This window comes from Miscanthus floridulus, chromosome 8 (assembly GCF_019320115.1).
Source record: "Miscanthus floridulus cultivar M001 chromosome 8, ASM1932011v1, whole genome shotgun sequence".
Taxonomy (NCBI): Eukaryota; Viridiplantae; Streptophyta; class Magnoliopsida; order Poales; family Poaceae; genus Miscanthus; species Miscanthus floridulus.
The window spans coordinates 128163277-128187979 of record NC_089587.1 but is presented as its reverse complement, the minus strand read 5'-3'; the positions used below and the strand labels follow the sequence as shown (position 1 = coordinate 128187979).

Here is a 24703-nt window from a genome sequence, read left to right as displayed (position 1 = left end):
CCAAGCTATGTGAGCTGTCACCGAGCAGTGTGAACCGTTGCCGAGCAGAGTAACCCATCGCCGAGCAGCATGACCTATCGCCGAGCAGCGTGAACCATCGCCGAGCAGAGTGACCAAAGTACGGCTTGCTATAAGGGTGTAAGGAGCTCAAGTTTAGAATAAAAAATTTCTCTGCAGTGGACCAAGTGTGCCCACTTAAAGTCCGAACAAAATTGTAGGAGTCAATCTTCCTCTATAGTCATGTAGTCTTCGAGAATAACCCCGCACACTCACCATAAGGTGAAGTGTGCCCACTTAGTCCCCGAGCCTAACAGCAGATGATGTAGTCATATGGTGCCAGGGTCAGAAACTTAAAGAATAGTAGAAAACCGGCCGAGCAAGAAACTAGTCCCTAGGCGTGTCCCAGAAAGAGACAAAGCACATTCACCGTGAGGTGAAGTGTGCCCACTTAGTCCCCGAGCCTAGCAGTAGGTGGCGTAGTCACGTGGTGCCAGGGTTAGTAATAGAAAAACAAACAATCAACCAACGGAACAGACCGCTAGTCCCCGAGCTGTAGGCGTAGTTATCGGAGAAATCAAATCATGGAAGAAAAATCGGAGTAACAGCTGTTCAGTATCAGTTACTTAGCCTCAATAAATGGCGGAGATGTCGGTGATATTTTAGCGAGGAGCAACTGAAGGTTGCAACAAACGAGCGACGTGGGCTGAGGTTGCGCAGAAATCCTAGTAACGGCCCATTAAGCCGCATCGGAGAATTCGGAGCGGCGCAGATCGTGGGAACGGTTTCCCAAAAACCCTTGAGTCAAAAAAGTGGGGAAAGTGCTTTATAACAGTACCGTCGCCCCCATTCTTCCACCCTTGCCACTTTGCCATTTCATCTTCCATCTCAGCCACCACACCTCCAGATTTGCAGCCACACATGTTGTCGACGCCATACCACATCTAGATCTGAGTGATGGCACCGAAGAGGTGAGCCATGAACCTAAAAAAAACAAGCCCAAAGAAGGCAGGAAGCGGAGCCAGTCGCGACGAAGAGTGGACGCTGTCGCGAATTGGAGAAGCGGAGCTCGAAAGAATGGTGACGGCGGGCGTGCTTCCTGACTACGTCACCGCCGGATGGCGGCCAGCCAGTGGTGAGCCCTTTCTAATGCCTAACACCGATGAAGTCGTAGTCTTTGAAGATTATTTCTGGCATGGATTGGGGTTCCCTGTTCATCCTTTTCTGCGAGAGTTGTTGGTATTTTGGTCGATTAGTCTATGCAATCTCCACCCCAACACTATACTCCACATCTCGATCTTTATTCACTTTTGTGAGGCGTTTCTTGGGATTCTACCGCACTTCAACCTCTTTAGAGACTTGTTTTGGTTAAAGAAGAAAGGCGGCGGCGGCTCTAAGGTGGTCGGTGGCGTATATCTTTAGCTCCGGGACGAAATGGCCAGCGATTATATCAGTGTACCACTGAACACTTCCCTAAAAGGATGGAATTCCAAGTGGTTCTACATGAAACAGAACCACCCGGCCATCCGCTGCGACGTCCACCATATCCCAGAGAACCAAAGAAGCTAGTCGGAGAGACCAAGAAGTATCGACATGGAGCAAGTGAAGGAGCTCCTTGACTTGATTCAAGGTGTAGAGTTGAGAGGTGAACTTGTGGCAGCAAGCTTCATAGTACGCCGTGTCCAGCCCTGCAAGGAGAGGGCCTACCCTGCTTTTGACTATAAGGGCGATGATGACAGAACCCAAGAGAGACCTGAATGGCTGTGAAGGAAAGAAGTAATAAGCCACGCCCGTGCACTGATGTATGAACCCGCCTCCTTAGGTAATCATCTGTATGAACCCGCCTCCTTAGGTTATCATCATCGTCCAGGGAACTGACTTCAGCACCTCATTTAGCTGGCCGAAAGAAACAAAGGCCTTCAACTGTATGAACCCACCTCCTCAGGTAATCATCGTAACCTACATTGTTCAAATGTCGATTGTTGAGCAGGGAACTGACTTACTTAAGCAAAGACCCATTCGTAGGACATGGCAGTATATTTTTCTGATGTGCGGAGAGCTGAATGGCCGCTGACGGTGGATGTCCAACCAACAGAAAGCCCTGAAGAAAGTTTTGTCGGTATCTCATCAGAATCTAGAAATTCGGATGTTGATCACACGGCGCGTCCCCCCCTCGTTATTGGAGAAATTCTGGGGGATAAGGGCAGCAGCGGATGAGCTGGCCTAGAAGGAGAGGAAAATGGCGACTGCCGCTCCCCGCAAACCGGGCGGTATATCACTAGGTGGCGACCAGACCACTCATCTACGGAGGGTCATGGTAATTGAGTGGTCTGACGACGACGAAGATACAGTTCCCCCTCCCCCGAGCGTGCAAACAACTTCACATAGTATGCGCATGGAGGAGCAACCAAGGGGAATCAATAAAGTCCCCAAGCAGCAGACAACAAAAATCCCCATAGAGCAAGCGACGGGAGTCCCCGAGCAACAGGCGGAGGTAAACCCGGTGTTACAGGTGGAGGAAACACCGGAACAACAGGTGGAGCAGAGGCCGACTGTAGAGGAGGATAGACCTCCACTCGAGAGTATGGGGGTCGACCCCACGGCCGCACCTGGGGGCTCGAACAGGCCTCGCCGATTCAAAAAGCACACCGGCAGACCAAACGGTAAGTATCCTCGCGTTGGTGTTGTTTTGCTATTTGATCATAGCTGTTTGGGCGATCGACCAAATGTTCTGATGCAGCGCAAGGCACATGGAGGATCCAAAATCAACCGGCCAGACTGACGAGCAACCTCGAGCTGACCCCGAGGCAGAGGTAACGGCTGCCGCCCCTATGTCAGGGTCCCCTAGTGCTTGGCAGCCGGTGGAAAAATCAACAACCGCTATGGGTGGAGCTAGAGACGACGAGGGGCCAGCATCAGCAGAGGCCGGCTCGGCGACAATGCCCGAAGCAACGACGGGTAGCGCCGGACCCTTGGGAGCTAAAACTGGAGTTGCCAGCGAAGCAACAAAATCTGGGTCGGCGAGACCAGGGGTGCCCGAGGAGCTAATGGTGCCCCCTGAGGGGTCGTAGGTCATGCTCAGACTCACTGTCCGGCCACAGAGCCCCCCTGCGGTGACCCCTACTGCTGCAGAAGAGGAGGACGAGGTGGAGGAGATCGTTCATGATGAGCCTCGAACCCAATCCATTCAAATCCTTCACAAGCGCGGTGACGAAGTGGTAGTTGTTGAGGAAGAGGACACCCCTAGAGAAATGAGGAGGCTGAAAGCCGCCCTAGGTGGAGTAGTAAAACAAATCGAGGTTAATACTGAATCCCGAATATTCTTCATTGACATTGGTGGTGTCCTTCTGTCATTGTCGTTGTGCATTTCCAGGGGATAACTCAAACTACCGAGCACCGTTACTAGCTGATTAAGAGGATGGAGCCCCTCGTCGAGGAGAACAAAAAACTCAAGGAGGCGATGAATCGTTCAGAGAAAAACATCCAAAGGGCCCATCGCGAGCGAGACCTTGTTGAGTCCAACGCGCGGGACCTAGAATACCAGAAGGTGGTCCTATCTGAGCACCTGGCGACTGTGAAAGAACAACTACGGAGCAAGTCCGAGCAGCTGGCCACTGCCTCTACACAACTTAAAGATGCTTCCGAGCAATTGGAAAAGCTGCAGAAAGTCTTCGAGGAGAAGAAAGGTGCGTACGATCCACAAAAATGCCTCGCATAGTTAGATATGATTACTTTTGGTGATGAATGATGTACTTGTAGAACAAGACACGTTGCTCGGCCAACTGCGCCAGGCCCTCGAGCAACTCCAAGAGGAGAAAGCGAAGGAGACAGGATGAGCAAACAAACTGACCAAGGAGTTGAATGGTAAGTACCCCCTGGTCGGGTTTTCTGCTGTAGCATTTGTCTTGACTGATGGAACTTCAAAATGCATACAGACTATCATTAGAGGGTCAAGGCACAGTTCGATGTGCTAGAGCAAGAAGCTCGGTCCCAGAGGAATAAATTTGACGCCGTAGTTGCCGAAATCAACCCAGTGCTCGACTGTGTTGAACCGGAAACTGCTCCTCAGCCCGACGGTAGGCCGCCGCGCCCAGACATCATCGTCAAAAGATGCAAGACGGCATGGGAAAGCTTCAAGAGCTTCAACCGCGACGTCGTTGTTACCGACGCTACCCACGCCCTTGCTGTTGTTCAGTCCCACTATCCAGCCACTGACCTTGAGGTGATAGGGGGCGGGTACGCCAAGGGGCTGAGCGAAGCAAAGACCCAGCGACTGGAGGATGAGGTGGAAGACACGGCGAAAAAGTTGGCCGGTGATACAGACCTGTTCGGAGAGACTAACGGCAGTGGCGAAGCATAATGATCTCCTTGGTAGATATCATCTGTAATTTTTGGACAGTATAGTTAGAATGCACGAAAGCATGGATAATACTTATACAGATGATAACTGTTATAAAGTGCATGTGTATGCAGTCAAATTGTATTTCGGCAAAAAAATCTTCGTAATTACGACCATAAGGTATTTATACAGAGTATAAGTAGAGTCCGAGCAGTTAGTTCGCTACTGACCCCCATGGCCTCAGCTAGCCCATAGTCCATGACATCGAGCGCAGAGCCCGTGCACGTGTAGGAACAACAGGCATGACCAAGGAACCACAGCCGACCACCCATAACACAGAGCGTGGAGCCCGTAGCACGTGTAGGGAGAGATCAGAGACTGGGTCTTCTCCATAGTAAGAAAAAAGCAGAACATGTACTGCTCGGCGGTTATCGAAATAACTTGGAGATATAGATCATATAGGCGGAGTATGAGCAAGTAGTCCTATGTTGAACTCTCGGCCTTGGCTGACCCATAGTCCATAACGTCGAGCACGGAGCCCGTAGACATGTAGGAAAAATGGATGTGACCAAGGGACCGCAGCCGACCACCCATAACGCAGAGCATGGAGCTCGTAGCACATGTAGGGAGAAATCAGAGACTGGGTCATCTCCAAAGAGATCAGAAAAAAGAAAGCATGTTGCTCTTCAATCAAAAAATGTTTGGCGATTTGGGGAAATCGCGTTCGGCGATTTGGAGAAATCGTGTTCGGCGATTTGGAGAAAACTTGTTCGGCGATTTGGAGAAAACGTGTTCGGCGATTTGGAGAAAACGTGTTCGGTGATTTGGAGAAAATGTATTCGGCATTTTGGAGAAATCGTGTTCGGCGGTTTGGAGAAAACGTATTTGGCGTTTTGGAGAAAACGAGTTCGGCGATTTGGAGAAAACGTGGTCGGCGTAGTTACGGTGATTACGTACTGGAGTTCGTTATGAAGTAGCATATAGCTTGGCGACCATAAGTCATTGTTAATCCACAATAGATACAAAATGGAGACAAGTTATGGAGACCAAAAAACATTACTGAATATAAATTTGTAGAGTATATATCTGTAGTGTTTCAAGTATAGAAACGTATAAGGTGTTTGATGTGCCACGAGTTGGGAACATCGACTCCTTCTAAGTCACTTAGGCGATAAGAACCTGGTCGAGTAACCTCTTTGATGATATAAGGCCCTTCCCAGGGGGAAGAGAGCTTGTGCAAACCGTCAGTCTTTTGTTTTCTACGGAGAACGAGATCGCCAACAGTAAATGAATGACCTTTGACATTTCGGTTGTAGTACCTCCGCAAGCCTTCTAGATACTTAGCTATACAGACACAGGTGATTAGGCGCTCTTCCTCGGCTCTCTCGACGTCCTCAGACCGGACAGCCTCGGCCTGCTCTTCATCATAGTTTTCCACTCTAGGTGCTCGGAAAGTAACGTCCGCTGGTAGTATGGCTTCTGAGCCATAGACCAAAAAGTATGGAGTCACGCTGGTGCTGTGACTAGCTCAAGTACGTAGTCCCTAGACTACAGCTAGAATCTCCTTGAGCCATTTGCCCGGGTGCTTTTCTTCTTTCTAATACAGTCGTTTTTTAGGGCATCAAGGATCATACCGTTCGCCCGTTCGACTTGACCGTTGGCTACTGGATGGGCAATAGAAACATATTTGATGGAGATGCAATGGTCTTCGCAGAAGTCCTAGAAGTGATGTCTAGTAAATGTAGTTCCGAGATCGGTGATGATGCTATTTGGTAGACCAAATCTGTGGATGATATCTTCAAAGAGCTCAACTGCCTTCTTTGCAGTAGCCGAGACGAGCGGTTTATATTCAATCCACTTGGAGAACATGTCAATGGCGACATACACATACCAGAAACCACCTGGTGCTGGCTTGAAAGGCCCGATCATGTCCAGTCCCCACCATGCAAAGGGCCAGGAAGCTGGGATGGTTTGCAGCTCTTGCGCGGGCACGTGTATTTGCTTAGAGAAGAATTGGCATCCTTCACAACATCGGATGAGATTTTCTATATCAGTGATGGCTGTGGGCCAATAAAAACTAGCTCGGAAAGCCTTGCCGACCAATGTTCTTGAGGCCACATGGTTGCTGCAGGAAACAGAGTGAATTTCAAGAAGTAGCTTGGCTCCCTCCTCTTGGGTGATGCATTTCTGTAGTATCCCTTCCTTGACACTTTTTCTCATCAAGCTGCCGTCCACCAGCACGTAAAGCTTGCTCCGATGAACTAGGCGTTCAGTTTCAATCTTGTCTGCGGGGGCGCTGGTGAGGTACTTGATGAATTGCTCCCTCCAATCGGCGACTGGTGAAAGTACCGCAAGTACCAACTTCTCGGTAGGGGGAACTTCTTCAACTTCCTTATCTTCTTTGATGGATGGCGCCAGGAGATCTTGAATAAAAAACCCCCCGTGGAATCGCGGCGCGAGAAGAACCAAGCTTGGATAAGTGATTGGCAAGTTGATTTTGGTCACGTACCACGTGGTGATACTCGATACCATAGAATTTTCCTTCAAGCTTTCTGATTTCAGCATAGTAAGCATCCATCTTCTCGCTGGAATAGGACTAGTCTTTGTTAAGCTGGTTGATAACCAATGAGGAGTCCCTGTACACCATTAGGCGTTTGACACCAAGCTTGACGGCTATACGAAGACCATGTAGACATGCTTCTTATTCCGTGGCATTGTTGGAGACCGAGAAGTGTATCCGTAGCTTATCCTTGGTCGGCGTAATGAACAGAATGCCCACACTAGCACCGTTGATGTTAAGGGCACCATTGAAGTACATCACCCAGTGTTTGGGGCAAGCAGCAGCGATGGGCTCTTGGATCTCGGTCCATTCAGTGATGAAATCAGTGAGCGCCTGTGACTTAATGGTAGGTCTACTTCTGAATTCAATGGAATAGGTGCCGAGCTCAACAGCCCATTTAATGATGCAGCCATTGGCTTCTTTGTTGCGAAGAATGTCCCCCAAGGGGAACTTAGTGACCACGGCAATCTTGTAGTATTCGAAGTAATGTCGGAGCTTGCGCGACGTAATCAGAATTGCATATAACAACTTTTGTACCTAAGGATAACGAGTTTTTGGCTCATTAAGTACTTCACTAATAAAGTAGACCGGACGTTGCACCTTGTAAGCATGCCCGACTTCCTCGCGTTCGACGACGATAGCTGTGCTCATGATGTGAGAAGTGGCGGTGATGTATATTAGCAGAGTCTCATCTGGCCTTGGCGCTGTCATGATCGGCGGCTTTGTTAAGAACAACTTGAGCTGCTCGAAAGCTAAGTCTGCCTCCTCCGACCAGGAAAAGTGCTCGAAGGCCTTGAGGACCTTGAAGAAAGATAGCCCTTTTTCGCTGAGGCGTGATATGAAGCGGCTTAAAGCAGCCATGCAACCTGTAAGCTTTTGTATATCCTTGACACATGTTGGCCATTTCATATTGGTGATGGCAGAGACCTTGTCAGGATTAGGCTCGATGCCTCGAGCACTGACAATGTAGCCCAGCAATATACCGGATGGAACTCCAAAGATGCACTTTGAAGGGTTCAGCTTCCATTGGTACTTGTTCAGATTGGTGAAGGTTTCTTCAAGGTCGGCGATAAGGTTGTTGGCTGTCTTGGTTTTGACCACATCATCGATGTAGGCTTCGATGTTGCGGTCGATCTGTTGGTCGAGGCACATCTGAATGGCCCTTTGATAGGTAGTCCCGACGTTCTTGAGTCCGAAGGACATAGTTTTGTAGCAGTATGCACCGAAAGGTGTAATGAACGACGTTTTTATCTAGTCTTCTTCCTTGAGGGAGATCTGATGATAGCCGGAGTAATAGTCAAGGAAAGAGAGTAGTTCGTAGCCAGTGGTAGAGTCTACAACCTCATCTATCCGAGGCAAGCCGAAGGGGTCTTTAGGGCAGTGTTTGTTGAGATCAATATAATCAACGCATATTCTCCATTCTTTATTCTTTTTTCGAACGAGAACAGGGTTTGCTAACCAATCTGGATGACACACTTCTTTAATAAACCCGGCAGCTAAGAGCCATTTTATTTCTACCATAATAGTCTCCTTCTTGTCTGGCGCGAATCGGTGGAGTTTCTGCTTGATCGGTTTGGCGGTCGGCGAGACATTCAAGGAGTGCTCGATCTTCTCCCGTGGTACCCCCGGCATGTCTGCAGGTTTCCAAGCAAACACATCGGCGTTGGCACATAGGAAAGGAGACGAGCGCGCCTTCCTATTTGGGGTCAAGGTGAGCCCCAATATTCATGGTCTTGGAGGTGTCGTCGAGGCCGAGGCCGACCTCCTTGATTTCCTTAGACTTGGCGGAGGCGTGGGGAAGCTCTAGCTCTGGAATCTCCATGTCATCGGCGGGTACTGTCTTGGCTTCGGCGACCACGCTAGCCATCTGGATGGAGAGGTTGGTGGCTTCGGTGAGAGCGAGACTCTTTGTCTCACAGGCGTAGGCAATGGAAAGGTTGGCCCATAGAGCCATGACTCCTGTAGGCGAAGGTATCTTCAACACCAGATACGCGTAGTGTGGTACAGCCATGAATTTGGCCAGAGCTGGCCAGCCAACTATGGTGTGGTAGGCGGTGTCAAAGTCGGCGACGTAGAAGTTGATATGCTCGACGTGGTAGTTGCTTGCCGTGCCTCACTGTACTGGTAGGGTGATCTCTCCAAGTGGTTTGGATGCCCTTCTAGGTACCACACCCCACAAGGAGGAGTCCGAGGGTGTGAGATCTGATATCGCGAGGCCCAACTCCCTTAGGGCTCCGACAAAGAGTAGGTTCAAAGCACTGCCACCATCAACAAGGACTTTTCTGAAGAGCACCTTCTGGATGGTTGCGTCGAGGATGAGGGGGAAACACCCTGTATATGGTATGTCTACCCACTGGTTGGCCCTGCTGAAGGTGATGGGGACCTTGGACCATAGGCGATAGCTAGGGTCGGCGGTAGTTTCTTCTGAAGCGATGACATGCACTCATCGAGCGGCAAGCTTTCATTCCCTTCGACTCTCAGTGGAGGCAGGGCCCCCAAAGATGGTGGCGACCACCTTATCGTGGTCCTGAAAGGCGTTGTTGTTGTTCCCAGGTGGTCGGCGACCTCCGGCTCCATCGTTTGCATCGTCATCGAGAATCTTGTCCTGGAACTCCCTGGCCAGACCAATGCAGTCCTTCATCTTGTGTTTGGCGTTCTTGTGAAGAGGGCACATGCCGTCGAGGATCTTTTGGTACTGCTTGTTGTAGTTACGCTTGGCGTGAGGTTGACTAACGGCGGCGAAGATGTGTTCTGGCCAACGGCGGTGATTTTGGCTAGGCCTATGTCCTCCTGTTCGCTCACGGCCGCTATCGCGATGATAGCTGCGGTCAATGGGATGGCGGTCGCTGTGACGTCGGTCGTCAGGGCGATCGTCGTATCGGTGAGGTGGTCGCTGAGTGCCTGCATCCTCGTTGAAGCGCACCTCGGCTTCCTCTGCATTAGCGTGCTGGTTGGCGGTAGTTATTATTTCACCGATACCGGTCGGCGGCTTATGGTTGAATTTGGAGCGAAGCTCGCGATGGAGTCCTCGGATAAAGGTGGTGATGACTTCAGCTTTCGTGATGTTGGGGATAGAGTTCCTCATCTCAGAGAAACGCTGGATGTAGCTACAGAGGAGCTCAAATGGCTTCTGGTTGATGTGGCTGAGATCATGCTTCGTGCCAGGTCGAGTACACGTGGCCATATAGTTGTCGGTGAAGACTTTCTTCAATTCTTTCCATGAGCCGATGGAGTTCGGCGCAAGGCTGGTGAACTAGCTCATGGCCGGTGGCGTGAGCATGATGGGGAGATAATTTCCCATGATGCTGGTGTCTCCTCCTGTGGCACAGACGGCAGTGGCGTAAGCCTGCAGCCACTGAGTTGGGTTCATTCTTCCTTCGTAGGGCTCGACCTCGGTGATCTTAAAACCACGGGGCCATCGAAGCGTCTGGAGTGCCCTTGTGAAAGCCAGAGGCCCCTCAGGGTTGTCGACACCATAGTCTATGGCATTGTGGTCGAGGATAGGCTCGAGAGCTGAGTCCGGGTTGCCATACTCCTTTTCGTAATCCTAGCGGCGACGCACTTTGTCTTCATGGCGACCAAAGCAACGTTGCTCGATACGCCACCACGCATCCTGGAGGTTGCTAAGATGTACTCTAGCATCCTGTTCGACCTCTTGGTCGTGTTGGCGACGATGTTCGGCACGATGCCCCCTAGGTCCCCCCTGGAGAGGTAGCGATTGGTCGGTGAAACGGCTTTGACTTCGGCGGCGATTGGACCTCGGCACAACTGATCGGTGAATCATGCTCATAGAGCACGAAGGTCTCTGATCCTCGTGGATCTCATTGACCTGACAGTGAGCCGCTTTAAGCATGGTGGGGATCTTGGCGAGCTCGGGCGTTTAAGGGAAACGAGTGAGCTCGTTGGCGGCTACTGCCAAATTGGCACTTGGAGTCTTGAAGACGTCGTGGCCGTCAACGTGGAGGAATTCTTCATCGAGGTCACGGTAGAGCGGGAGCGGTCTTCCCTAAGAGTCAAGCTGATTATTCCGAGCAGCCTCGGCCCTTGCGATGGCTGCCTCGTTTTCTCATCGCTGCGCGCAGTTGACATTCTGGTTCTCCCAAGCAACGCGCTCCTCCTTGGTTTTGCCGTTCCGGGGAGGGCTGTCGATGCTGACGTTGAAGATTGCGCCACCTCGGAAGGGTGGAAGGAGAAATTGATTGGGGAAGGTTTCGGCGAGGATCTCTATAGAGCCCTGAGACTCAAAGGCTAGAGCTTCTTCCGGGATGGTCTGGAGGTGCGCCCTAGGGCTCCGGCCCAAGTGTAGCGTGTTGATGGCTAGCGGAAGCTAGACGGCGACCTGGTCGGCGAGTTTGCCCCTCAGGGCATGTTGGTGAGCGGCGGCGGCGTTGGAGAACCCAAAGGGTAGGGTCATAGCCACTGCAGTTTCCCAAGCACCCTCCGATAGATCTGGATCGGAGGGTGGTCAGCGCTGAACCAGAGTGTCCAGTGCCGATTCGGCAACGGAGAGACAATCGGCGAGCTTCAGTCCAACCCGATCGATGGATTCGATCAGATCGTCGTTGTTGATTGGCCTCCTCTGGTAGCGAGGAAGCGGATGGCGAGTTGTTACCGAAGGAGACCTCAGAATCAGCTTTGAGATCAGATCTGCAGTTGTAGGTGCGGGGGTGATCGGCGTAGAACCAATCTACCTTGGCTCAAGGAGCTCTCCGACTTCGTCAGCGTTAATGACCCACGAGATGGATCCGACCATGAAGATCTGGCCGGGCTGCGGAAGGGGCGAAGAGCCTACGGAAAAGCCATCTTGTTCGACAAGAAAACAACACGCACACCCCTACCTGGCGTGCCAACTGTCGACAGAATATTGTCGGCAGTACTCCGAGGGGTATCCCATGAAGGTAGATTGATCGGCAGGGGAGCGCGAGATCAAGAACAAGAAGGCAACAGAGACACACGAGTTAGACAGGTTCAGGCCGTCAGTATGACGTAATACCTTACTCCTATGGTCTGTTGGTTTGTACTAGCTATCGTATGATATGCCGTGATTTTAGAGGGGGTCCCTACCCGCCTTATATAGTCCGAGAGGCAGGGTTACAAGTCGGTTAGATCTGAGAGATAACCGAAAAGTAGTAACTGATTACAGGAATCTTGGGATCATACATATCCTAACAAATCTCGTAGTATCTTCAGGATATCTACCCGATGTCTTGCGGAAGGCGCCGAGCAGAGTCATGCCCTGCAAGGCTTCTTCTTGTGGGCTGGGCCACCCCTAGGGGCGCAGCCCATGTGGTCGGCCATGGGTATCCGGGGTCGTACACCCCACAAACATGTACTTACGCTTGCTCTATTTTTCACATATTTGGATAAAAATCCCGGATGGGTACTAGATTGCTAGAGTTTGGAGGAATTAGGCTTGTGATCAACCAGTTAGTTGTTCCTGTGGTATTGGAGTCTTCGCCTGAAGATCGGAGTTATCTTTTCGCTGTCTATACTCTGAGGTTATATTCTTTATACTAATACGCTATGTATTTAAGCATTGCCTTTTGATATTACCCTTATTTGTAGCTATATGTGAGATTTGACTTTCTGGACTCACATATGGTGTGTATCTGGTTTTATTCTTAAAACTAGGTGCTACAAAGTGGTATCAGAGCTATGCTGGCTGTAGGACGCAAGCCTAGATAGAACTGGACATTTTCGCATGCTGTCATCTCTGCTTAATTCTTGCTTTTTCTTTATCCTTGTTATTTGCTAAAAGTTATGCTCACTTCGGCCTCTGTTCTGTTATGAAAACCTTACCTCTATTCTGAACCTTCTCTCTTCTTCTATATAGATGGGTCGTAATGAGGAGACCACCAGCATCAAAGGTCAGGAGGGCCAAGCTATGTTGTTCGTAAGCGCATTCGACAAGGAGAAGCTTGTAGCTATGCAACAACAACTGTTAGAACGAATGACTCAACATGGGAGTTTTCAACAGTGCTTGCCACAGGATCAAACCAACATACCTAAGGGACCAGTGAAGAGACAGGTGGTAGAAGCTTGGAAGAAGATGAAGATCAATGAAGGTGTTCATAGTAATACGACCAGAGTTCAGTATCAATGTCAATGCTGCAAGCATTATGGTCTTCCCTGTCTTCAAAATGAGTCTAATAAGAGGGAAGTCATGGTGAACCCGAGTTGTGAAGCTAATGTGGATAAGAAGAGAAGGGCGGTCTCATCAGAGCTAAAATTGGGAAGCAATCAACATTCGAGTTCTACTATGTTGCCACATCCAGCTCCAACCCATAGTCAGATAAACTCAGACTCTAGAGAGTCAGAAGTTTCTCAAGCTAAGACTACTCCACTCTTTCCATCGAAGGTATGCATAGATGGGTGGACGATCACCTATAAGGAGTTTCAACCCCGAAAGATCAAGCGAGCTAAAAAGCGGTCAATTCAAACAAAGATGGACCTTCAGAGTCAGCAAGCTGACAATACTCTAAGCAATAATTCTATGGAATTTTACACCACAAAAGATCATGTGTTATCATTGCCAACAAGAAGGACATTATGCTAAATTTTGCCCACGGAAGAATCAACAGTTGTACTGTGGAAGTAGCCAGAGTCAGATCACTACCGAACTACATCAGCAAGTGATAAGTGACACGCAACACGAAGGAAGCCCATGATGAAATTGATGAAGTGGATGATGTGTCGCTCTCACTCCCATGCAAGAGATGCTGCCCTAGATGCTCATGTAACCACACCGTGTTTAAGGAATAGGAGTCGGTGCCCTTTATGTAATAAAAATGATAGTATCGCAAGTTGAGTCAGTGATTGAGTTGTGCATCTTTATTGCTTTGTTGAATTATCATTATGTTTATGTTTGTTTTAGATCTTTGTAATGATTGTAATGATCTTGTTGGGTTTGCCCACGATTTCATTTAGTTTATAGGCCTGAGGTATATGGATCAGTGCAATAAATAGTTGAGTTATGGTATTCTTTTGTTTCCTCTATCCTGTCTTTTTGGAGCAGCCTGCACTCTTCATCTTATATCTTTATTCTTGGACAACCAAAAATCATGAGAAAATTCTGGACAATAGTAGACTTCAATATCTTTCTCTGAGCGTAAGAATAAGCCTGATAGCCATTTTGGTTATGGAGATACGAAAATCACAAGGCGATGCATCTATGCTGTTTGGAATCTGGAGTAGTTTCTGTTGTGCACTATTTTCGACCAAGTTAACTACAAAATTTGGAAAAGTATTCTATAAGGAAGTTGTGGAGAATTTTATATGCTTTCCAACGGTATAAGCTACAACTTCATTGGATTAACAGAATGAGAGTTACAGTTGTTTTACCGCACTGCTGTTTTCTGCTCGCGAGGAATTTCAGATTTTTGTTGTTGCCCATACACAAGAGTATTATTGGGATGTCAGAACGTCTTGATATTAGTTAGATCATCTGGAAGAAGGTGCATGCTACCCTTTTTGTGTTCCCTAGTTGATCCTTTCTTAAGGGGGGTAGCTAAGTTGAAGGATTTGTAAGATGAAGTTTCTTACATTCTAGCGTTGCGTTTGGAAGTATTAGTTATCTTTGGGGTTTGGTGTTCTCCTATCTCAATTGCCATCAGTCCTATCTTGTCGTCTCTTGAAGCTACAATTAAGAATGTTATGAATGACTGAGTTCTAATTCATACATGTTCAAAATAGATGGTTGCTACCAGGAGAAGTGCTTCACAAGGTGCCAGAAGGAATGCTACCAATTCTAATCCACCGCCATCCAATTCCCCATCTATAGAGCAAGCTTTGATAACACAGACTCAATTATTACAGACTATTGCTTAAAATGTGTTGAACAACTCGCATCAAGTGCCACCTATTGACAAGCGTAGTGAGTTTATGAAGGGACATCCATCGACATTCTCTCGTACAAGCAAACCACTAGAAGCTGATGACTGGCTTAGAGCTGTGGAGCAACAATTGGACATAGCTCAGTGTGATGACCATGAAAAGGTGCTTTATGCTTTTGGGCAACTACGAGGAACTGCCCAAGATTGGTGGGAGTCATTTGAGTATGGGCATCCCAACAATGTTCCTGCTATCACCTGGCAGGAATTCAAGAAGAATTTTAGGTCCTACCATGTCCCGTTAGGCGAGGTAGAACTTAAGCAAGAAGAGTTCCTCAATTTGAAGCAAGGATCTATGTCAGTGTGTGAGTATCGTAACCGATTCACTCAATTGTCACGCTATGCTCCAAAAGAGGTGGATAGTGATGCTAAAAAGCAAAAACGCTTTTTGAAAGGACTTAATGATGGTTTGCAACTACAGCTGATGACCGTGGTGTATGCCGACTATCAAACATTGGTGGATAGAGCAATTGTAATTGAGAACAAGCGTCGAGAGATGGAAGAGATGAAGAGAAAACGTGACCTTCAACGTTAGTTAAGAAATACTCGTCTCCGTTTCGCTACACAACCAGAAAATCAGTCACACCCTATGGATCTGCTTGAAAGTAATGATCAAGATTAGTATCATCAACCTAATAATGAAGTGTGGTATTTTAGTTCTCAAGAGCCATGTCTGTCATCTCCCACTATCACCTTGACAATGACAAATATTTCTACTAGTAAGGAAGTTTATGATTGTGGTGAGATGGAACACTATAATAACGATTGTTTTAAGAAGTTTGCTGAGAGTAATCAAAGCCAGAATCAACAACAACAGGAGTCAGAACAGAACGTCCATAAGGAGCAGGTGCAAAGCAATAAGCTAAAGCGAAACTATGTTCAAGGCTGGTTGAACAATATGGATTTGATTACCACTCATGGAGCTAAGGAGGTTGTTTATGGTTTGATTGCAGTAAGTTCAGACACTGCTATGGTGTTATTTGACCCCAGTGCTTCACATTCATTTATCTCTAGGGAATATGTGGAAGAACATAAGATGACTATGCTTCCGATGAGGAAACCCCTAATAGTTAACTCTCTAGGAGGAGAAAAGAAGGCAAACCGCTTATGCCCGAAAGTTAGTCTTAACATAAAAGGGAAGAACTTCGAGGCAAACCTTATAGTCTTGGAGTTAATGGACATTGATGTTATCCTTGGAAATGGATGGTTATTCGCTTGTAAAGGAGTGATTAAGTATGCCCAGCGTTCGGTGCTTCTAACCACACTGTCAGGAGAAAGAATTGAGTATGAAGGTATTCAACCTGCACCTGAGGAATACGAGAATGACCTATTAGAAGGTGCATCCTGTGAGGATAGTAAAGTGGACTGTGAGTTTTCATATGTCAGTGTAAAGGAGCAAATACCATTGGAGGATCTCAATACGAGAGACGATCATGTTTATGCAGATTAGCCAACTAGGATCTTAGAATGGCTCTTAATAAAGGATGTAACTTGGAAAAATGAGGATCAAATAAATGCGGAGTATCCATATCTCTTTTATCGCTATCTTTCAAATCTCGAGGACGAGATTCATCTTAAGGGGGGTAGAATTGTAACACCCTAAAATTTGAATTTTGAAAATAGAGCTAAAATGATTTAATTTGGAATTTTGTGCTCATGAAAAATAGAAGAATACCTTTTTTTTCATTAAATTAAATTTCATCATATGGTTTAGTAACATGTTTGAGCATACATGCCCTTGAATTTGATTTATTTGGTTGAGTAGTTTGATTGAAAATTCAAAATGGGTTAAATTGCTTTTGCAAATGAAATTGAAAATGGTTTTGAAGTAAAAGAAAAGAAAATTTGAAAATAAAAGAATTTAAAAAACATGTAAAAATAATTTTTGGGAAGACTTACTAAAATTCCTTATTTTTACTTGTGTTGAAAAAGTATATTTGGAACCCCATTTGGATTTGGTTTGGTTTCCATTTAAATTTGGGAAAAAGAACAAGATTTGGAAATTGGAAAATTTTCTCTCTTCAATCTAGCCCGAAGGCCTGCTTTTCTTTTTCCTTCCGCGGCCCAGCTCTGTCTCCCGCAGCCCAGCCGCGCGCACATGCCCAGCTTCTCCTTCCGCTCTTCCGCGCAGACCCCCTGTTTCACTTCCTCTTTTTTTCCCCGCGTGGGCTGAGTCGGCCCAAATGCTTTTCCCCCGCGCAGCTCAGCAGGTCGGCCCGCCTAGCAAGCAGGCCACGCAGCGCGGTTCCCCTCCGTCTCGCTGACCGCCTGGGCCTACCCGTCTAGCGTATCCTCTACCTCCGTCTCATGTCTGGCATGGACACCATCACCGCCGAGTCCGCCTTCGCTACTCCCTTGCGGTGGCGTGCTCGCCACGTCGCCTCGCCTTATAAAGTCCATGCCTGAGCTAGCGCCGCTTCCAATCTCTAGCCCTGGAGCAAGTCTCCATCTCCCCTAAAATCTCACAGCTGCCTCGCCTTAGCGTCATCGCCGCGCCATCGGGTTCCAGTCGTTGCTGCGCGCCGTCGCTGGTTCCCCAGCCGCGTTGTTGGTCTCGGTGAGTTCGCCTAGAGCTTCTCTCTCTCCCTGTGTCCTTGGATCTCTCGGTAGTGGACTGTGGGCTCCTCCCGTAGAATGCCGCCGAGCCCGTCCATGGCGCCGCCGCGGATAGCTCGCCACCATGTCACGTCGGGCCACCCCGATGCCCTCATCGGGTTCGCCATCTTCTCCTCTTGCTCCCCGTCCTCTTCCCGTGTCTCATGGGGCTCAGATTTGCCCAAACCGAGCTCGCTGTGAAGTTCCTCGCCGCCAGCCACGGCGTGCCACCGTGCCGGCTACTGTTCCGGCCAGCCTCGTTTTTTTCCACCGCTCGATTTCATCTCGGCCGTCCAAATCAAATCCGACGGCCCAAAAGCAAAGATACCCCTTCGCTGTTCTTTTTGCTAAAGAGCCCCTCTATTTTTGACAAATTAACCCGCGGTCCAAAACGTTTTTCCCGATTCCGTTTTCTTCTTTGGAAAGCGTAGTTTCGTCGGTTTAGATCCAAAATACGTTTTCACTTATTTACAGATTTGCCACTGATTTTGTTTTAGCCATAACTTTTCCGTTTTAACTCCGATTTGATCCGTTCAAATTGTGTTAGGTTCATAATTTCATAATTTCATAACCCACATGTTCATACTACTGTTAGATATATTTGCAACTTTTAAAATTAGTGATTAGATTTAATATATTATTTTATTAAAGAAAATCTTGTTTAAATCATATATTCTGTGTTTTAACTCCGTTCTAGCCCATTCAAGTTGCGTTAGATTCATAGCAACGAGATCTACGCGTTAGTAACAGTGTTTATCATTTTACTAATACTAGAATTTCATGGTTTGAATCATATCTTAAATAACAATTATGCAACTGGATTTTATAAATAAAATATGATTTGTTTCACTTTAGTTTTATAATTCGAATCTAAATTTGACTTAAATTATGATCCCTATGAAATATCTTATATATGTTTTTATATAATTAAAACCACATGAAGCTAATAGTTTTATGAGTAGATCTTTCGGTAGTTGTATCTTTTTAACCGTAGCTCCGATTAGCGTGCCTCTCACGTCTGTGTGTTCGTAGCGAGACGTAGATTCATTTTACAAACTTTTCATCTTGGTTTTATGTTTGGTGTACTGTTCTAATTTAGGTCTATTGTTTGCTTCATGTATGATTGTATGGATGCTTATGTGGTGCTTTATGATTACGTCCAGTCAGTGAGATATACGTGGTGATCAAGAAGAAGAAGAAGAAGAAGAAGAAGAAGAAGAAGAAGAAGAAGAAGAAGAAGAAGAACGTTGAAGATTAAAGCTTACCAAAGGATCGGTGTTTAAGGCAAGTATAGCATGGAATCTTTCTTGTTGTCCTATACATTTTTAATCATTTAAATCATACTGCATGTGTCTACCTTGACTACGACTAAAGATTTCCTAATAATTTGTACTTGTACCTTGATGCCTTTGGGTTATTGCATTGGGTAGCTATGCTAGTGCTCAACTACAACCATGATCTTGTAACTTGACTAATGGTATATGCAATAAACACTAAAAGATGCTTTTTAGCAACATGGAATCAGGGGGCTAGAGCATTGGGCTGTTTTTATGCTTCTCTAGATTCCTCTTTCTAAGGACTTATCTGTAAGTGATCATCCGGGACTTACAGTACAGTTGTGAGGGCTATATGGCTCTGGCTTTAGTTCAGTATGGGGACCTTTTCTAGCTTGTTAGAGGTTACCTTTATGGCACGAGAGGGGCTCCAGTTTGTATGATCTTGGCCTGCCAAGAGAGTGCACTTTGGTTTCTTTGTATATTGTTAGTCACTCCTTGGAGGGGTGTTCATGCTTATTGATGGGGAAACCTTAGCGGCCCTAACTTGTTAGACGAACCTTTGAAATGCTTCATAGTGAACCCTGCCAACCTTCCTTGGTAGTGGGTCAAGAGGCTCGCGACCTCGGGCGAAAGGGTAAATCACGACTCACAGTGAAAGTGTACAACCTCTGCAAAGTGTAAAACTGGTATATCAGCCGTGCTCACGGTCACGAGTGGCCTTAGAACCCTTACGGAATAGAAGATGGACGCTGATGATACTGATGATAAATATGCTCATTAATGATTATTGTTTATGCTATTCATTACTCTTGTTTACCTGATCATGTGTTTATGGGCTTGTGATACAATTTGATGCTACTCATTTGCTAAAAGATGATTAATTAAAAGCTAAATGCAGTTAAACCAGTGTCAGCCTTTTGAACCTCATGAACCCCATGTTATATTTGTTGAGTACGACATGTACTTACGCTTGCTCTATTTTTCACATATTTGGATAAAAATCCCAGATGGGTACCAGATTGCTAGAGTTTGGAGGAATTAGGCTTGTGATCAACCAGTTAGTTGTCCCTGTGGTATTGGAGTCTTCGCCTAAAGATCGGAGTTGTCTTTTCGCTGTCTATACTCTGAGGTTATATTCTTTATACTAATACGCTATGTATTTAAGCATTGCCTTTTGATATTACCCTTATTTGTAGCTATATGTGAGATTTGACTTTCTGGGCTCACATATGGTGTGTATCTGGTTTTGTTCTTAAAACCGGGTGCTACATAGCAACATACGGGTTTGAACAAAATTTTATTATATATTGTCATGTTTTATTGTATTGGCTTCGCTTAATGTTGTGCACTTGTATTTGCATGTATTACTGCATGATCCAGTAGCTAACTGAATGTGATTTATATTCGTGAAACTGTGTCTTCTCACTCCCTTATAAGTTGTACATTGGAACTTGTACTTCATTAGGCTACTGATTCTATCATTTTTCAGGAACTTTTGGATGCTGCCACCAGCTTGTTGGGTTTCATTGACATGTGCTATGCTAAACTTTTGATCATCAGCTAGGATTAGCCTTGCTTTTGATCAGCAGATACTTAAAACAAGGACTAGTTTGATGTCAAGTGACATTACATGTATAATGTACTTGTTCAATACATGAATCAATGTATGGATAATGTTATCACTTTTGAATGTGATCACTTTTGTGTACGTGAATCAATGTATGGCTAATGTTTGATCATCAGCAATACCTTCAGACCAGCTTTTTTTATCTGTTTACAATTGAGCCAATCCAACTGTTGGTCGCTAAAAGTTATTATAGCATTGGACCGTGAGTTGCTAAAAGCTCAACATATTGTCGGTCGCTAAAAGTTGAACCATCGAACTGTCCGTTGCTAAAGATGATGTTCGTCGCTGTTTACATATAACGATGGCTTCATTAGCAACTGTAGGGGTTCGTCGCTATAACCTTTATCGCTGTACACCTCTTTCAGCAACTCCAAATCAGTCGTAGTTTAAAGGTTGTGGTGTAATGTTAGTAGGGAGTGGCGACTCTCCGATACCCCAAAAAAACATCGCCGCGTTCATCTCCCTCTCTTTATTTTGAGCATTTACATTTGAGTAATTCAATTCATGTCTTTATATTATTAGAATTGTCATGCTTGAGTAGGATTGAAACATAGAGTTTAAAACTTTTGTGCGGTAGAACAATAGAAACACTTTTGGGCACAAGGGGTGAAATAGGCTAAGTGTAGAGTTTAATTATTGTAAGAAATTTAGAATTAGTCCAATTCACCCTTCCTCTTGGGCATCTTGATTCTTTCAATGAGTATCTTGCATACTACAAAATCACCTCTTAGGGCGGCCCGTGAGGGGGTGGTGGCCCTCCTCTTTTGACCGTGGAGGCATCATGATGCCGCTTTTATAACCCGAGCCAATGGTGGTAGGTGGGATCAACGGTGGGGAATCAATATTGTGATAATTAGATAGATCTAATGGCCGAAGACAACTGATACTAATGGTCCATAACTAAAACCTACAGTGATATGAAATATTTCAGTGTCCGGTTGTGCCTTAACTGGAGGGCTATATCACCACCGGGTGATAGCATTAATCGGTAGTGATATTGTAAATGCACATGTCTATGTCATTTCGTTTTTGCTGATGACAAGCTAATAATTCTGCAGGCAATTAATAGCGTACGCGTGTAGGGCTCGCAATGCTTGGTGCTTGCGCGTCCAAGACGGGCTGGCCATGTTTGACATACGCTCGTCATCACTGCTCCCCTGTGTAAGCTGTGTTGCAGCAAAAGACACGTACCGAAGCTAACGTCCACTCCCTCACGGCGAAGGTCCGCGTGAGCCTTAGCATCCCCGAAAATTCCGAAACACCTACCCAATTTGTCTCTATGCGGAACGATGTCATTATTTTATTTGTATACAGAACGAAACCTAGTTGGTTCGTGCTGTACGTCAACTCGATCATCAACCGAATCAAACTATGGTTTTCTTAATCCATGAATGTCATGGAGCAAAGCGCGTATGTGTATGGTTTTTCGTCCCACATTATTTTAATAATAAAGTCACACCTGTATGTTCAGCTCCAAAGTATGTGTGCCCGTATATGAATCATAGTATATATATATATATATATATATATATATATATATATATATATATATATATATATATATATATATATATATATATATATATGTGTGTGTGTGTGTGTGTGTGTGTGTGTGTGTGTGTGTGTGTGTGTTTTCCTTCATTCATGGTAGGAACCGTATATACATTATTTTTGGTAACAGCATGAGGTAGTATGCATGTACATAGTACTGTATAAACCAATTCACCAATACACCTAATTAATAACATAACTTGCATTTATCTATCTTATGGACGACTATGTTGAATATATGTTTAGTAGTTGACGGACATGCATTCATGTATATTCTCCTTTCGCATCTCTCTCAACGCCGTAGTTATAGGTAGAGAGACCCTTCTTCTCTGATTAAAAAGAAATGCGTATATACGTTAGTTAACACTAGTATATATATATTATTTCTGAAACACGTATATGAAAGTTGAGAAAATATGTATTCATCACTGCGTGTATATACTTGTTGGTTCACATCCTTGCAGCAGTGTTGCATTCATCACTGGGTGTCTGATGAGCTTGCATGGAAGATACTTTCCCATGGGGCGCCTGAACTGGAGTCTCCACACCTTTTGCTTTAGCCGCTGGTTTTGCATGCACGCACAAGCCAACGAGAATGAATTATTATAGGGTGACTGCTGTTCATTTCAGTGAAGGAAGACATCAGAAATATAGGAATCCAATTCCAATCTCAAGGTGACTACGCTCTGCTCTCGATCCCTGGATAGGGAAAATCGCACTGAGTAGCGAGCAGAGCCTATCGGATTCGGAGCTCTGCTTCTCATCTTGGAGTAGCTAGAGGGGCCGTCATCTGCCAGTATCTAGCTAGCTAGCCTACTTTTAAATTAAGGAATATGTATAAAAGCAGCTTTTCTGCAACTTTTTGAATAGGAAAAGGGGATCGGAGAAGAAAAGAGCAGCTAGCGATACTCTCCTGCAGTCCTGCTGCAGCAAAGAGTTAAGAGTGCTGATGAGTGGGAGGAAAAGTTGCAGCAAAAGAAATGGAAACGCGATAACGAATATCCATCCATGCATGCACGTGTGTCGATTGAGCTCAATTATCAAGTTAGTAGTACGTCCTCAGTATAAATGGCAGGCAAAAATATATATCGAAAACAAAGGGGTGGCCCATCAAGTTAGTAGTACTAACCAGGCGACGGCTGCTGCTGTTGTCGACGAGCCTCATCATCAGCTCCTGGAGAGAATTTTTTTTTTAATTTTAACATTTTTTGAAAACTAATTTTAAAACCCCCTTTGGCACGGCTCATCCAAAACGGCTTCACCGGTGAAGCCAAAGCCGGTGAAGCCAGAAAAACTGGTTTTTTCCGGCTTCTAGTTCATTTTAACCCCGGCTTACAAAACGGTTTCACGCTACAGTGCCTCGATTTACGCAAAATAGATGAAGCCGAAGCCGGCATAAGCCGTGCCAAAGAGGCCCTAAATCTAACACTGTCTGTTTTTTTAAAACTAACACTTTTGGCCGCGTCTATTGCCCTGGCCCGGCCAAATGCCTGTGCCGCGCCATGCATGGTGGCGCGGTAGAGGGCTGACGTGGCGGCGACTGGATTCGCAATCGTTGACGTGGCAGGGCTCTGCCGAGCCACCGATCTTGGCGCGGCAGTGCCGCGCCACGGCGCATGGCGCGGCAGGGCCAAATAAATATCGCGAGCAAGCCCGCTCGCCCGCACGCACGCCAGCCTGCCCGCCCGCCGCCAGCCGCACGCGCCCCGCCACCGCGTAGCGCCCGCGCCCGCCCGCCCACGCCGCGCCCGCCCACTCCCCAAACAGCGCTCGCGCCGGCCGCGCCACAAACGCCGGCGCGTCAGGGCCGCCCGCTCCTAAGGTACCTCCCTCTCGATTTTAAGTTATTTTGATTATTATTGATTTAGGATAATTAAAGATTTAGGATAGTTAGTAATTTAGGATAGTTAGGGTTTCATGATTGTTATTGATTTATGATAGTTAGTGATTTAGGATAGTTAGGTTAGTGAATTTGTTTGTGATTTACGTAGGTAGATTTTAGGTTTAAGGTTGTGTGTTCCAGTATAGTTAGGATTTTGGGTTTAGGGATTGATTAGGTATTTATTATTTAGTTTATAGTTAGTTATTTAGTCAGGGATTTTGGGTATAGATACTAGTTTACAAATGTCAGTACTTACTAGTGTGTGATACGTCGATTTTGATGACTTCATGAAGTTTCGTCAAATGCTTATATTCCTAGTGAAGTTGTTTATGTTACTAGTGCGTGATATGTCTGCTAATGTTATTTTGAATATATACATGTGCTTTCATATTGTGTTCGTATTGCATAACAAGTAGTTCAAATTTTGTAATGCTATGTAATGTTAATTTATATTTTGTTAATTTGAATACTCTAACGCTTTGTTTATCAATTTGTAACAGGATGACTCCTCCCACGCAGCACCCGTTGTACCCCATTCTTGAGGTGGAGTACGACGACCAGCACCGAGCACACATCTTGAGTGACAACGACGCAGGGGTGGCCTTGCCTACTTTGAAGCCCCGCACGCACACCCAGGGCGCACCAGTGGGACGAGCATTATGCGCCGTACATACGGCGTGCTAGCTTCCTCGAGCTTGTCCATGTTGTCGACCACGGTCTTTCGCCCCTTGACCCAGCACTACTTACTACAGCTGTAGACAGGTGCGAGTGCATTCTTTGTACGTAAACTTTCTTGTAACAAATTTGAGGCAACTAACAGTCGTTCTATTCTTATAATAGGTGGAGGCCTAAGACTCACACGTTCCACCTACCTTGTGGCGAGATGACCTTGACCATGCAGGACGTGAAGGCTATTTTTGGCCTTCGGTTGAGGGGACTTTCTGTGACAGGGATAGTTGACAACGATCACTGGAGGGAGCTGGTGG

General features: G+C 46.2%; 1 protein-coding gene across 1 annotated transcript; it reads left to right on the top strand.

Moving 5' to 3' along the window:
• The first annotated feature begins 3415 nt into the window (after positions 1-3415).
• LOC136469890 (uncharacterized) lies at positions 3416-4357 on the top strand. The gene is made up of 2 exons (XM_066467912.1): positions 3416-3683; positions 4032-4357. The coding sequence occupies exons 1-2, from the start codon at positions 3416-3418 to the stop codon at positions 4355-4357; spliced, it is 594 nt and encodes a 197-aa protein (XP_066324009.1).
• Positions 4358-24703: the final 20346 nt, after the last annotated feature.